Source organism: Chrysochloris asiatica, unplaced genomic scaffold (genome assembly GCF_000296735.1).
Source record: "Chrysochloris asiatica unplaced genomic scaffold, ChrAsi1.0 scaffold00106, whole genome shotgun sequence".
Classification (NCBI taxonomy): Eukaryota; Metazoa; Chordata; class Mammalia; order Afrosoricida; family Chrysochloridae; genus Chrysochloris; species Chrysochloris asiatica.
Window position 1 is genome coordinate 1501319 of NW_006408624.1, and position 12694 is coordinate 1514012.

The following is a 12694-nucleotide window of genomic DNA, read 5'->3' on the forward strand; positions in this document are numbered from 1 at the left end:
AGCAGAATGACCACACTGTGGCAAGTACTGACATGTTTTCCTCTGCCTACTCCTCTGTACCTCATGATCCTGAGAAACTTGGCCAGCTTTTGTCCCATCAAAAGTTAGAGGATACGCAACTTAGGCATTGGCTACCTAAAATGAGGGGGGTGATAAAGGCATAAGGTGGCTGGCTTACAGGTTTTCAAGAAGGAGTTTAGTTTAAGAGTGTGTGTGTGTGTGGGGGAAGGTAGAGTCCCCACTGAATAGTTTTCATCTTGTCTAGACAGGTCTGGTGAAAGGAGATGGGGATAAGATTCTTATGATTCAATAGTGAGAAATTGCTATCATGACTTATTGTGACTGTCACAACTGTAAAGGTAGAAAGAAGTTTTGTAAAATGGGGGAATAGTTAATCTTATAGTTCAGGAACAGAGGACCCTAGGACCATCAAGAGAGAAGAGCACAAGCAGAATGTGGGACCCTATCCAGAGAAGCAGCGACACCAGAGACGAAGGCCGAGATGAGGACATGGCAAGAGGGAGCAGCTGAGAACTCTGGACTCATGGAAAGAGAGGGACTGGGTGCTTGTGGCCAGGAGGCAGGCTTGCAGAATGTGCCCTTTGGTTGTTTAAATTATTATATATTCCTGAGTGTTTCTGTGCACATCACACATACACACACACAAATAAATAAATAAAACAGGGAATGGAAACAAAAAAAAAAGTTAACTAGAGGATTAAACTGAGGCTCAGTCACTTCTCAGCTTTGTTTTCTCATCTGTAAAACCGGGGTGATAGTAATACCTGCTCTGAGATTCATCAAACTCAAACTTCACCTATATCCCAATTTTAGACATGAGAAAACTGGATTTTAGAGCAGTAACGTGACCCAGGCACATCTGCAAGAAGCAGTTAATGAGCCTTTCAGTGGAAACCTGTGGATCCCACCTAGGTGTTCCCAAACCTGCCACACATCAGAATCATGTGGACAGATGTGAAAACTCATTTTAGGTCAGGTAGCCCATTCACAAAGTCCTAAGTAGGAGCCCAGGAGTCTATGTGGGATCAGCTCCAAGATGATTGTCATTGTTGTGAAGTGCTGTCAAATCAGTTCCGACCCATAGCGACCCTGTATAGGGTTTCCAAGGAGCAACTGGTGAGCTTGAACCACTGACCTTGCAGTTCAAACGGCTTCGCAGTCTGGCGCATTAACCCACAGCGCCACACCAGGCCTTCTGGGGAATGTGGATGAGACAGCGCTTCTCTACCGTCCTTTGCTCTCACGCGAGTGCGTGTGCACAGACTCTTGTTTCTCTGAAACAGTCTCCAAGCCAGCTTATAAAATATCTGTTCATGCCATTATACTGTTCAAAACCCTTCTATGACTCCCCGCACCCTTTAGTCCCAGTCCCATACTCCTCAACATGATCCCAAAGTCCCAAACTGCTTTCTCCTCCAGGGTTTTGTGCTGCTGTTCCCCAGCCCCCTTTCAGTGGTTAATGCCTAGCATCTTCCTAGCACTCACCCTTGTATTTTAACTGCTTGTTTTGAGTCTTTATCTGCTTTTCCAGTAAGATCACAAGTTTCATGACTATAGAGACATACCATGTCCAAACTGCACCTTGCTGCTCAACAGTGCCACACCCAGGTCCGTGATAAATGTTAACTGAACGAATGAATGAGAGTGGCCCAAAGGGGGCAGCCAACCTCTGGAAGGCTTTTCCTCCTGCCTCAGGGTGACACATCAACCCTTGGGACAAGTTGAAAGGTAAGTTTAAAAACTGAAAGGGGACTTTCTGGGTAAGGGCTGCAGGCAAGTTGGTAGCAGCCCTGAGCTTTGAAGCTCATGATATGGCATTAGACAGACTTGAGTCCGCCAGCTTTTTCAGCTGTTGTTAAGGATGGTCTGAGCTAGTATATGTGAAATATTCACCACCTTTGCCTACTAGGGTTTGAAAGAGCTCTGGTAGCGTAGTGGTTACAAATTGGGCTGCTAACCTCAGGGTCAGCAGTTCGAAACTACCAGCTGTTCCGTGGGAGAAAGATGAGGCTTTCTGCTCCCATAAAGATTTACAGCCTGAGAAACCCTGTACAGGGTTCCCATGAGTCAGAACCAACTCCACGGCACATTAACAACAATCAGGGTTTGGGATCCTTATGTGGTGCTGTAGGATAAGAACTGGACTGCTAACTGCAAGGTCTGCAGTTCAAACCCATCAGCCGCTCCTCAGAAACTCTATACACGTGGCTATTAGTTGGAACCAACTCAACAGCACTTAACGACAACAAGCAGGTCTGACTACTAGGAAAATTCTGTTCTTTGTCCCCTTTCCTCCACTATTACCACCAAAGTGTCTACCCAAAGAACACATTAGGAGTATGTGATAACTCTAAATTGATAGTTTTTCTGCTGCTAACTAAGCAGACTGGAACAGAGGGAACACTGCCCAACAAACCAAGATTTGTTGAGTGCCTAATAATCTTGCACACACACACACACATACACACACACACACACACAAAACAAACATGCCACTGATTCTATGAGGACTCATAGTGCTCCCATGTGTTTCACAGAACTGCACTCCATAGCGTTTCATACTGGCTGTGGTCTTTCAGAAGCAGATCACCAGGCCTTTCTTCTGAAGCACCTCTTAGCAGCCAGTGCTTAACACTTTTCATCAAGCAGGGACACCTATAATAATCACACTCCCTGTTTATTGAGCACATACTGTCTGTCAGTCAGCGAGAATCACGTTTCTGCCTCTGAGAGAACCCTGGAATGACTAAAAGGCAGAAAGGGAAATGGACTGAACCCTAGGAGAGGAGAGGGGGTGACACTGCCTTTGGCGTCTTCTCCCTCACCCCTAACAGAAGACTGGAGGTGGGGTGGTCTCCCCTTCTCCCAGAAGATCCATGCCCAGGCGGAGGTCAGGCAACCCCTGTTCACCCCATACCAAACTCGAAGGCTCCCTGCCACCACTACCACCACCCCCAGCCCGGGAATGAGACGGCCTCTTCTGGCGAAAGCCGCTGGTTCGAGTGCAGTTCTGCCGTTTTATTTTTCCTGGGATACTCAAGGGGATGTGGGAACAGCCACAGGTGTGGTGAGGGGAAGCCCCCACCTCCCCTCCCCAGCATCTGGGAAAGGGGAGAGGCCCAAGTGCCCTGGTCCTGGGTTGGTCCAGCCACTATGGTCCCTGGGCCCGGTGGGCTGAGGGCTGAAGGTGGAGCCCCTGGGACTGGGGCGGGCTCCTAGTCGGGGTTCGGAATTCTTCATAAAAAGCCACGAAGCTTGATCCCCACGAAGCCCAGCCCCGCGGGGTGGGGTAGGAGAGGGGAGGGGGAGGGAGGGGAACGCAGAGCCCAGATGAGGGACCCAGCCCGGCCTGGCCCATGGGGGGAAAAGAATGGCAGAGATGGTGTCCATGGGGAGGAGGTGGGGGCAAAGCATTGGACCAGGAGGAAGGGAGTTCCAGGTGTGGGGCGCAGGGCAGAGAGACTCGGCCCCCAGCCCAGCCCAGGCGCCTTCGCGTGGGGGTCAGGAAGGTAAAAAACCCACGAGAGTGTGACGGGCAGGTGGGGCCGGGGCGTGCGGTGCCGGCAGGGCGGGCGGCACACGGGACGGCCCGCGTTCACAGTGACCTCGACGCTGGGTGTACAGTACGGGTAGAAAACCGTGGGCCGGGCCCGGGCTGGGCGGGCCGGGTTGGTCACAGCCTGGTCTGGGCCTCAGGGATGTAGATCTCGATGCTGTCGGCGCTCTCGGTGGCCGAGCTGTGGCGGAAGGAGGCGGCGCGTTTGGCCGCCAGGAGCCTCTTGCGCGCTTCCTGCCGCTGCCGGTCCACGGAGTCCAGGGAGCGCTCCTTTACCGGCACGCCCCGTCCCCGTGAGGGCTTCTTTGGTATCGGCGGAGGGACCTTCTTTTCCTCCTGCGGAGACATAGGTTCGAGGCTGAGTTCCAGCGCGGGGTACCACTCTCGACACCCGCTTCCCGAAGGATTTAATACCATGTGTAACTGAAACGGAAGCCTCAGGTGGATTTATGCTCACAAAGTCCAAAATTGTTTCAAACAAATGGTGAGTTCGAGCGCCCCCTGGTGGCGTCATTCTCAACATCTTGCATCGCTTAGTTTTCTTCCGCGAAGAAGTTTCATTCCAGGTCTGGAGTAAGCAGCTCTCCCCACCCCAGGAAAGGTAATAGCGGTTCATACACCAGGCCTCAGACAAGGTCTAACTTGCACAGCTGCAGAGCTGAGGGCTAAGGGAACCCTAAAGGCCCTACCCACATGTGCCTAGATCAGAGAGGGGGGCAGTCTACCCCTCTGGAAGCTCTAGCTCTATTCCTTCAAATCTCAGTTGACCCAAGGTGACTGAGGCAGCCTTAGTCACCTTAGTCAGGAAGTGGTGAGCACTGGGACCAAGAAGATGACAAGGACTAGGAGTGTAATCATTCTAGAAGAAGACAGTCTTGCATCACTCGTCCAGGGATGCTTCTGCTACCCATGGGTCTCTTCTCTTGCTCTCCTTCCCACCCCATCCTTACCAACACATCTCTCTGGGGAAAAGCACTTTTCAGGGCCTGAAGGAGCCACCCCCCTCTACCTTAGGCTCCAGGAGTTTCCAGCTGTTGGCCTTGAGTTGCTGTAGCTCCAGGAACTTAAGGGTCACATCTTCGATGGAGAGTTGCAGGAGGTCCCAGAAACCCGCCAGGTCCTGGAAGGTGGGCACGGGGAACGCAGTGGGGTCCTGCAGAAGAGGAAGCCAGAGGAAGTGTCTGAGCCCCAGCCAGGACCAGAGAAAGCCTCTTCCACCCTTACTGTCAGGAAACTTAACCTGGGAGGGTGGAGTGGGGGCTAGGAGACAAAAAAGAAAGACAAGAAAGAGCCCAAACCTCTCCCTCTTGGACAAAAACACCTGGTCCAGGCAGAATACTCAGAGCTATTCCTGTGGGCACACAGACCAGGTCTCACCTCCAGGCATACATGCACAAACTCTGAGTTACCTGCCAGGTATACAAACCCAGTAAGCTCTGTTCCCATGGGCACTCACCATGCTTTGCTGACACAGCCGGAAGAACTGCTGAACCTTCTGAGACAGGAGAAGTTGGGTGCTGCCCACAGCACTGCGGATCTTCTCCAGGACTAGAATGTAGAAAGAGATTCAGAGAAGGGAATGATACAGCTCCTTCCCCAACCTCCTGAGTGTCTACCTTGGATGACTCTGACTCCACAGTTAATGGGCACTCTCTATCCTTTGTCTCATCCAGGCCTCTCCTAACCCCATCCTCAATCCCCCAATAAGCTGCTCCTATTCCACTTCACCAAGACAGCTGTATCATCCTTCCTGCATGTAACCTACACTTAAAGAGCACTCATCCTCCAGTATCCTTCCTCCTCCATGTCAGAGAATAGATGGACACCAGCCCAGCCCTACCTCAATAGCCACACATTGGCTAGACTCTGTCACTCACCAGTGCACACTGTTTGGCTAATCAACCAAAGAACCTCATGTCCATGATACTTGTCACTATTCCATTAACCTGGAGAGACTGAGGCAGGACTGTATCTCCCTTCATATTGGACTTGCAGGGAAGGACCGTGCCCTCCCTCAGATCAAGGCCATGCCTACCTGGCTGCATCTCCATCATCTATGTCTCAGGCATAAACTAATACTGTAAACCACCTCCTCCTCTACTTTGAAGTCATACTTCTGGTCTTACCTACAAGGATCTTCACACCAGACCAGATCTTAACAATGTCCCCTTTGCCATCAAGGACTTAGTGATTTGGACTGGTAACCATCTTCTAGAAGGTCCAGCCATTCTGCTTACTCAGTTTCCCCCATTCTGGACCTAGTTCTGAGACTGTTTCCTGCTACCTGTTAAGATCTTCCAGCATGGCCTGCTGCCAATAGTGACCCATCAAGCTTTGGTACAAAAGAACCAATGAGCAAGGCCAACTCATGCCCAACCAAAGGGATCTTCTATGCTGCTGCTCCACCTCTCCACCCCCACCAGTTTTCAGGGGACATGGGTACAGCCACAGTCCCTCTCTGCAAACAAGAGGCAGTGGCACCCATGAGTCCTCTCACTCACTCTCTTCAGGCAGCTCATAGTCCTCGGCCTCACGCTCCATCTGCTGGCACCAGTGTTCCAGCTTCTCCACCTCTACTCGCAGCATCTTGATGAACCACTCGCCATCCCGAGGGCAAGGGGACGTGCGGCCTGAGTCGGGGAGGCTACGTGAACCGCGCTCCATCCAGGAGTCACGGCGACCGGACCCAGGGCCCGGAGCAGGGGCAGGGACAGGGCCGGGTGGCCCATCAGTGGCCGGCGGCTCATACGGCAGTGGGTAGCCCTCGCGGTAGGCCCACTGGCCCTGGGTGTGGACCGTTCGGAAGACTGAGTAGGTAGGGGCACGGGGCCCAGGCTGAGGCTCAGAGGCATGCCTCTGGAAGGAGCGTCCAAACTGCAGAGCTTTGTCTTCTGTGGCTACTGTGGCCAGACCGACCAGACCCTCCAGCTCCAGGTCTGCCTGCACACCAGCTGTCACGCTGTTGGAGCGCTTGAACCTTGCCCGTCTGAGGAGAGAGGTGGCTGTCATCTCTGTCCAGTATCAATCTCATCCCAGCCCTTGTCCCCAGCCCAGGCCCAAAGGGGAACAAATGAGAAAGGGTGCCGACAAAATGATGAACACATGCTGTAAATACATCAGTCCTTACAACAGCTAAGTAGGAAATATACCTACGTGTTGCATCACTTCTAGACAAATGTCATATTTAACAACGAATACTACATGGGCAGGAGTCCTGGTGTGGCACTGTGGATTAATGCGCCAGACTGCAAAGCTGTTTGAACTGCAAGGTTGGCGGTTCTAAGCTGCTCCTTGGAAACCCTATACAGGGTCACTATGGGTCGAACCGACTCAACGGCACTTAACAACAACAACTACATGGGCAGGACTCCTGGTGTAGCACTGTAGAATCAGCACTGGAGTGCAAACCACAAAGTCGGCAGTTCAAACCCACCATCCGCTCCTTGGAAACCCTATACAGAGTCACTATGAGTTGGAACCAACTCAACAACACATAACAACAACAACAACTACATGGACCGAATAGACGTAGGCATACACCAATCAGAACAGACACAGATCCCAGTGCTGAAGCAGGGCCTGGTAGGCACTGGATCATGGGGTAGACCATAAGGTCTAAAGGGAGGGTCCAAGGAAGTAAATATCTGCCGAAGAATACAGAAATCTTTCACTATTTTTACAAATAATAAAAACTGCATTGGTTTATACCAGCTGTATTAGCATGCTCTCAGCCCTGCCAAGAGGCACACAGACAGAGTCCTGATCACCCAGCTACAATACAATAGAGCCAGAATTTGGATCCAGGTCTGCTGGGCCTCACTACACCAACTACATTATGAGCAGAAATGCCTTGGGGCAGCTAGGAGTGAGGTGGGCCTGTGACTGAGAGGACTTAGCCCAGAGTTTGGCCAGTCAGCCAGCAGCAACGGAGTTGAATTAAGTTGTTGGCAGAACTGACATCAGGGCCTGGAAATTTCTTCTCTTTGAGTTAATAATATGCAAATCCTATGCAAAACAGAAAGTCAATTGGCCTTGTTCTTTTTGTCTCTCCAAGTTCAGAGTGGGTATATTTTCCTATGAGGTCCGTGACCTCCCTGAGATGTAGGAGGCTAGGGCCAGACAATCCTTTTATGAAGTGGGAGAAAGGAGATGGGGGTATGGGCTCAAACAGAAGTTTGAGGTCTAGAAATTCAGAGATCACAATAGAAAGGTCCATATCTCTCTCCTAAGCTACCGTCACTCACATATGGGCCAAGGTCAGAAGACAGAGAGGCTTAGGAAGTCAGCTCTAAGGTCCCCTCCAGCGTCCCAGGGACTCCCCTACCCCCACAACTTCAACCTTCCTCTTGCTGCCCAGGCCTTGCTGCCTGCCTGCCTGCTTCCCCCTCCAGCTGGCGGGCTGCCTGCTGGGAGCCTGTTGCCATAGCAACCAAGCCCAGAAGGATGCTGCAGGACCCAGGAAAGAGAGATCCACTCATGTGCAGTCTCCAAAGAGCCCTATGTCCCAGCCCCCACCTAGAGAGATAGAGAACATATCCGCATTGCCTCCCGCATGGTTTTCACCTTGGCGTCTGCACCACCCTGCCCTGGTCAAGATTTGCACCATCCTCCACCTTGACTATTACATCAGCCTCCTTTCAGGTACCTCTGTCTCCACTCTGTACAGCACAGAGAAAGACATAAGACTTGGAGTCAGACCTGAGTTCCATCTAGGCCCTCTATTGACTTATTTATATCTGCATGTAAACACACATACACATGTGTGTGTGTGTATGTATTCATATGTGTATACAATTAGGATGGACCAATAATTAACCCATTCTCTCTAAAATTATGCCTTTTAAGATCTGGAGCCTGACAGTCATTCGTCAGTCTACCCAGGACCACAGGAGTCATCCTAAAGTCAAGCTCAACACCCTCCCATCACTCCCTTGCCAACAAGATAAAGTTCAGACTTTCTCGGCTAGCATCTACCTAAGGCCCTTATACTCTGGATGCAGTCCTTATCGCCAGCCTCACCCCCTGTATTCTTGTTCTCAAGTAGATTATACTTAGTCCTGACTCTAAGTCCTGACACATGCTATTATCCTGCCTGAAACACCCTTCCTTCTCTTTGTTCCCTGTCCATTCCCTGTTCGAGTTCCCTCTTGTTCTGTGAACCTTCCTGACTACCCCAACACAAATCCTCAGTGCTGGACCTCTCTCAACAATTTTCTTCCACTTGGAGTCAGCCCCATATTTTGGCTAAATTGTTCTCTGTTTCTGGTAAGAGGTTTGTGTGTCTAGCCTAACTGTAAGGATAAACCTTGGCTCCCATTAAAAATGTCTGTGCCTTTGAGCTTCAATTAGTCATTGACTCCTTTGGAATTCCAGCAGTTGCAACCACACAAGCAAAGGTGGGGTTTGCCCCATTAAATACATTATTTAAGATACGCCATTCCTGCTTGTTTTTACCCCCAGTAAACATTGATTCAACCCTTGGCACCACTGAGTTTGCTGCCTTTCGCCCTCTTCCCTGAGTGGTCCTGAGAGGATCATGTGCTGTCTTAGTGGAAACAGGCCACACTATCTGAACAGAAGCTTAAATGCCCCCGAGGGTTTCATGATTCTCAAGTTGGTGCCCTATTGAGTCTGCTTCAAGGAAGACCAAAGATATTAAGGAGCTTATGGGATTACTGGAAGCATAGTCCTTACCAACACTCCCAGCCAGGCCAGAGCTTTGCACAGCACCAATAGGATCCAGTCATCCTTGTACAAGTGGTATTTAAAACCAGTCTGGGACAAGATCATGCAAGAAGAGAGGATGCATTGAGAAAAGCAATGAATCAAAGATCCAAAAATCCAAAGCCCTAGGGAACACAGACATTTCAGAGATAAGTGAAATCTAAGCCAGAGGGGAAGAGAAAAAAAAAAAAAAACAGGAGAAAGTGACTTAAAGGCAGACAGGGGAGAGGAGGGTCTCAAGAAGGAATTGACAGCGAGCCGAAGGTAGTTGTCAATTGAAAGTGTCCATTGATTTGGCAATATGGGAGCTACTGGTGATGAGTACAAGAGTGGCTTTGGTGGAATGGTAGAAGCAGAAACAGACCACAGAAGGTCATAAGGAAGTAGAGAAAACTTGTGAAGACAACGCTTTCAAGGAGCCTTTAAGAGAAGAGGAAGTATCAAGAAGGAAGGGAAACACATTTCATTTGGAAGAAAGATCTTGCAATCAACTCCACTCTACAGAGTCAACACCACAGCAACTGGTTGCTTTGGTTTATGGGATGGTTCCTGAACACCATATCCTGAAGGGAGAGAATTTGTGGAATAAGCAGAATGGACTCTCAAAGATGCCCTTATCCTAATTCCTAAAACCTGTCAATGTGTTCCTTTACATGGCAAAAGGGACTGCAGATATGATTCAGTCAAGGATCTTGAGATGGGGAGATTGGCCTGTATTATCCAGGTGAAACCAATGTAGTTACATGGATCTTTCTATGTGAATGGCGGAAGCAGAAGGGACAGAGAAGAAAATAGGATGAAAGAAGCAAGGCTGGAGTAAAGCAACATGAAGACTTAACCCACTCTTGCTGGCTTTGAAAACGGAAGCCAAGGAATGCGGGAAGTCTTGAGAATTGGAAAAGACAAGGAAATGTATTCTTCCCTAGAGCCTCCAGAAAAAGAATACAAACCTACCAACACTTTGATTTTAGGGCAGTGATACCCACATCAGACCTGCAGAACTATGAGAGAATAAATCTGTGGTGTTTTTTTTAAGTTTGGAGTAATTTATTACAGCAGCAATAGGAAACTAATGGGATATGGACGGTGTATGGTAAATAATAAAAACTAAATCTTCACCTCCGAGACTAGGGCCATTCATCACTCTGTAGGTCTGGAACTAAACTCACTCCGTAGCTAAATTGTACAGTGAACAATAACACTAGAGAGGTACACACACCTTAGAATAACCAACCATTTGAGATTTAAAGGGCAGCATTTGCCTAAGGACAAAGTTCAGAAAGCAGGAAGAGATAGGAAAGAAGAAGGACTGAAAATGGGAAACACAGGGTAGAAGTGAGTTTACATTGTGAAGATTGCAATCAATGACATGAAACAAGGTGTGCATGAATTGCTGAATGGGAAACAGATTTGCTCTGTAAACCTTCACCCAATTCACAATAACAAGTTAAAAACAACAACAACAATAACTAAACTCTCTGGACACTTAATATATGCTAGGCTAAGCCCTTTACATGGATAAACATGTCTGATCCTCACCCTACTTACAGATGAGAAAACTGAGGCTTATAGAGCTGAAGTGACTTCCTAAGGACAAGGACAAGACAATGGTCAAATTAGTACAGTCTGGTCACAGAGGCCACTACATAAACCATTACACTCAGTGGCTTTCCTAAGATGGAGCTGGTAGAGGAGGCCAGGGAAAAGATGCAAGTAAATTGGGAATTGGCCTGAAAGTGGAGAGAGGTTCTACCAGATGGCCACAATCATCACAATGACGTGAGTGAGGTAGTTATCTGCTGGAAGTTTGAGGAGAGACGGGGAGCTGGACTGAAAATGAGCACCCTTAGGGAAGGCAGCAGAGTGACTAAGCACATGTATTCTGGAGCCAGACTGCCGGGTCCAAAACCCACCTCTATATCTTGTGTCTCAGTTTCCTTGTCTGTAAATGAGAATGATATTCAATGTTCATAAGATTATTCTTAGACGATCTATGTAAAGAACTCAGAATAGCAGCTGGCTTGTAATGGTAACAGTTAGCTATTATGAAGAAGTGGAAAGGCTTGGAGTTTTTACCGACTAGAAAGGGTGATGGACAAATAAAATGATGAGAACGTAGTACTGAGGATCCGGCTTGGGCATTGTAGTTATTCGTAATTATGATTGCTGTTGTTGATCATTTCCATCTGTTCTTTCACAGCGCTCGAACAAATCCTCTTTTGTACTCCATATCACATTGTATTGCAGTTATTTGCATATCTGTGTCCCTAACTAAATAGTACCTAGGACAATTCCTCACACATAAACATTGATTGGTTGGTTGGTTGGAAGGAAGGATAGTAGAAACCACTAATTATCCCTCAATACCCATTTTCCCATTCTTCCTTATAATAGGATTCCACAATGTTTAGCTGGACACATGACCACTGAGAATAAAATTCTTTTACCAATCTCCTTTGCAGCTGGGGGTAGCAATGTGGCTAAGTTCTAGCCCATAGGATTTCAGCTGAAGAGGTAGGTACAACTTCCAGGAAATGTTCTAAAAAGGAGACAATATGCTCTTCTTTGTCACTACCTCCTTTCTGCAGACCAGGTTGAAGATACAATGGCTGGATCACAAGCAGCCATCTTGGAGCATGAGGTAGAAGTCAAGTGCTAAGGATGATGGAGCAATAAGGTAAAAGGAGCCTGGATTCTGATATTGTGAGTACCTGCCAGTTCTCAACTAACTTCCTCAGGTCTTCTTCTAAGCAAGAGAGAAATGAACTTCTATCATGTTTAAGCCAATGGAATTGAGGGTTTTTCTTGCAGCCAAATCTTATTTAACTATGTTGTTGTTGTTTGTTGCCATCAAATCAATTCCAACTCATGGTGACCCCATGCGTGCAGAATAGAACTGTTCCACAGGTTGTCAAGGCTGTGATGTTTCAGAAACAGATCACCAGTCCAGTCTTCCAAGGCACCTCTGGGTGGGTTCGAACCACCAACCTTTTGGCTAATCATCAAGCTCTTTCAGCTAGAAGTCAAGTTCTAACCATTTGCACCACCAGACCTATATAGTAGATTAATTTTCCAAACAGTGACGTTCAGGGCTTCTGTCCCTATTTTGTTCTAGACTTGGCAGTGTTTGCTGTGGCCTTTCCCAGTAGCTAGAAGCACAGGTTGGAAATTGATTTCAGTTGTGAATCATCAGTAATTCGTAGCAATGTCTTCACCGTTATTTTCTCAAAAGGCCCCTTCACGAGGCCAAGGAGACTCACTCCTTGTCCCTGCAACCCATCACATCCTTCAGGGTGACAATGATCACATCCCTGATGATCCTGAGAGTTGTTATCATGGTTACTTCAGGGAGATGTTGCTACCGTGATTCTCTAAGGGATAGCACAAAAGCCT

The 12694-nt window shown here is 48.4% G+C and overlaps 1 protein-coding gene across 1 annotated transcript in view; it reads right to left on the bottom strand.

Annotated features, from left to right (window-relative positions):
- Nucleotides 1–3024: 3024 nt before the first annotated feature.
- The window catches only part of DLGAP3 (discs, large (Drosophila) homolog-associated protein 3), a 51209-nt gene continuing 41539 nt past the window's right edge, over nt 3025–12694 (bottom strand). The window contains exons 7-10 of the mRNA XM_006867518.1: nt 6079–6563; nt 5034–5125; nt 4587–4730; nt 3025–3913 (exon numbers count right to left, since the gene is read on the bottom strand). Coding sequence (XP_006867580.1) covers nt 3695–3913; nt 4587–4730; nt 5034–5125; nt 6079–6563 — 940 coding nt within the window. The 3' untranslated portion in view covers nt 3025–3694. The remainder of the gene's footprint in view (nt 3914–4586; nt 4731–5033; nt 5126–6078; nt 6564–12694) is intronic.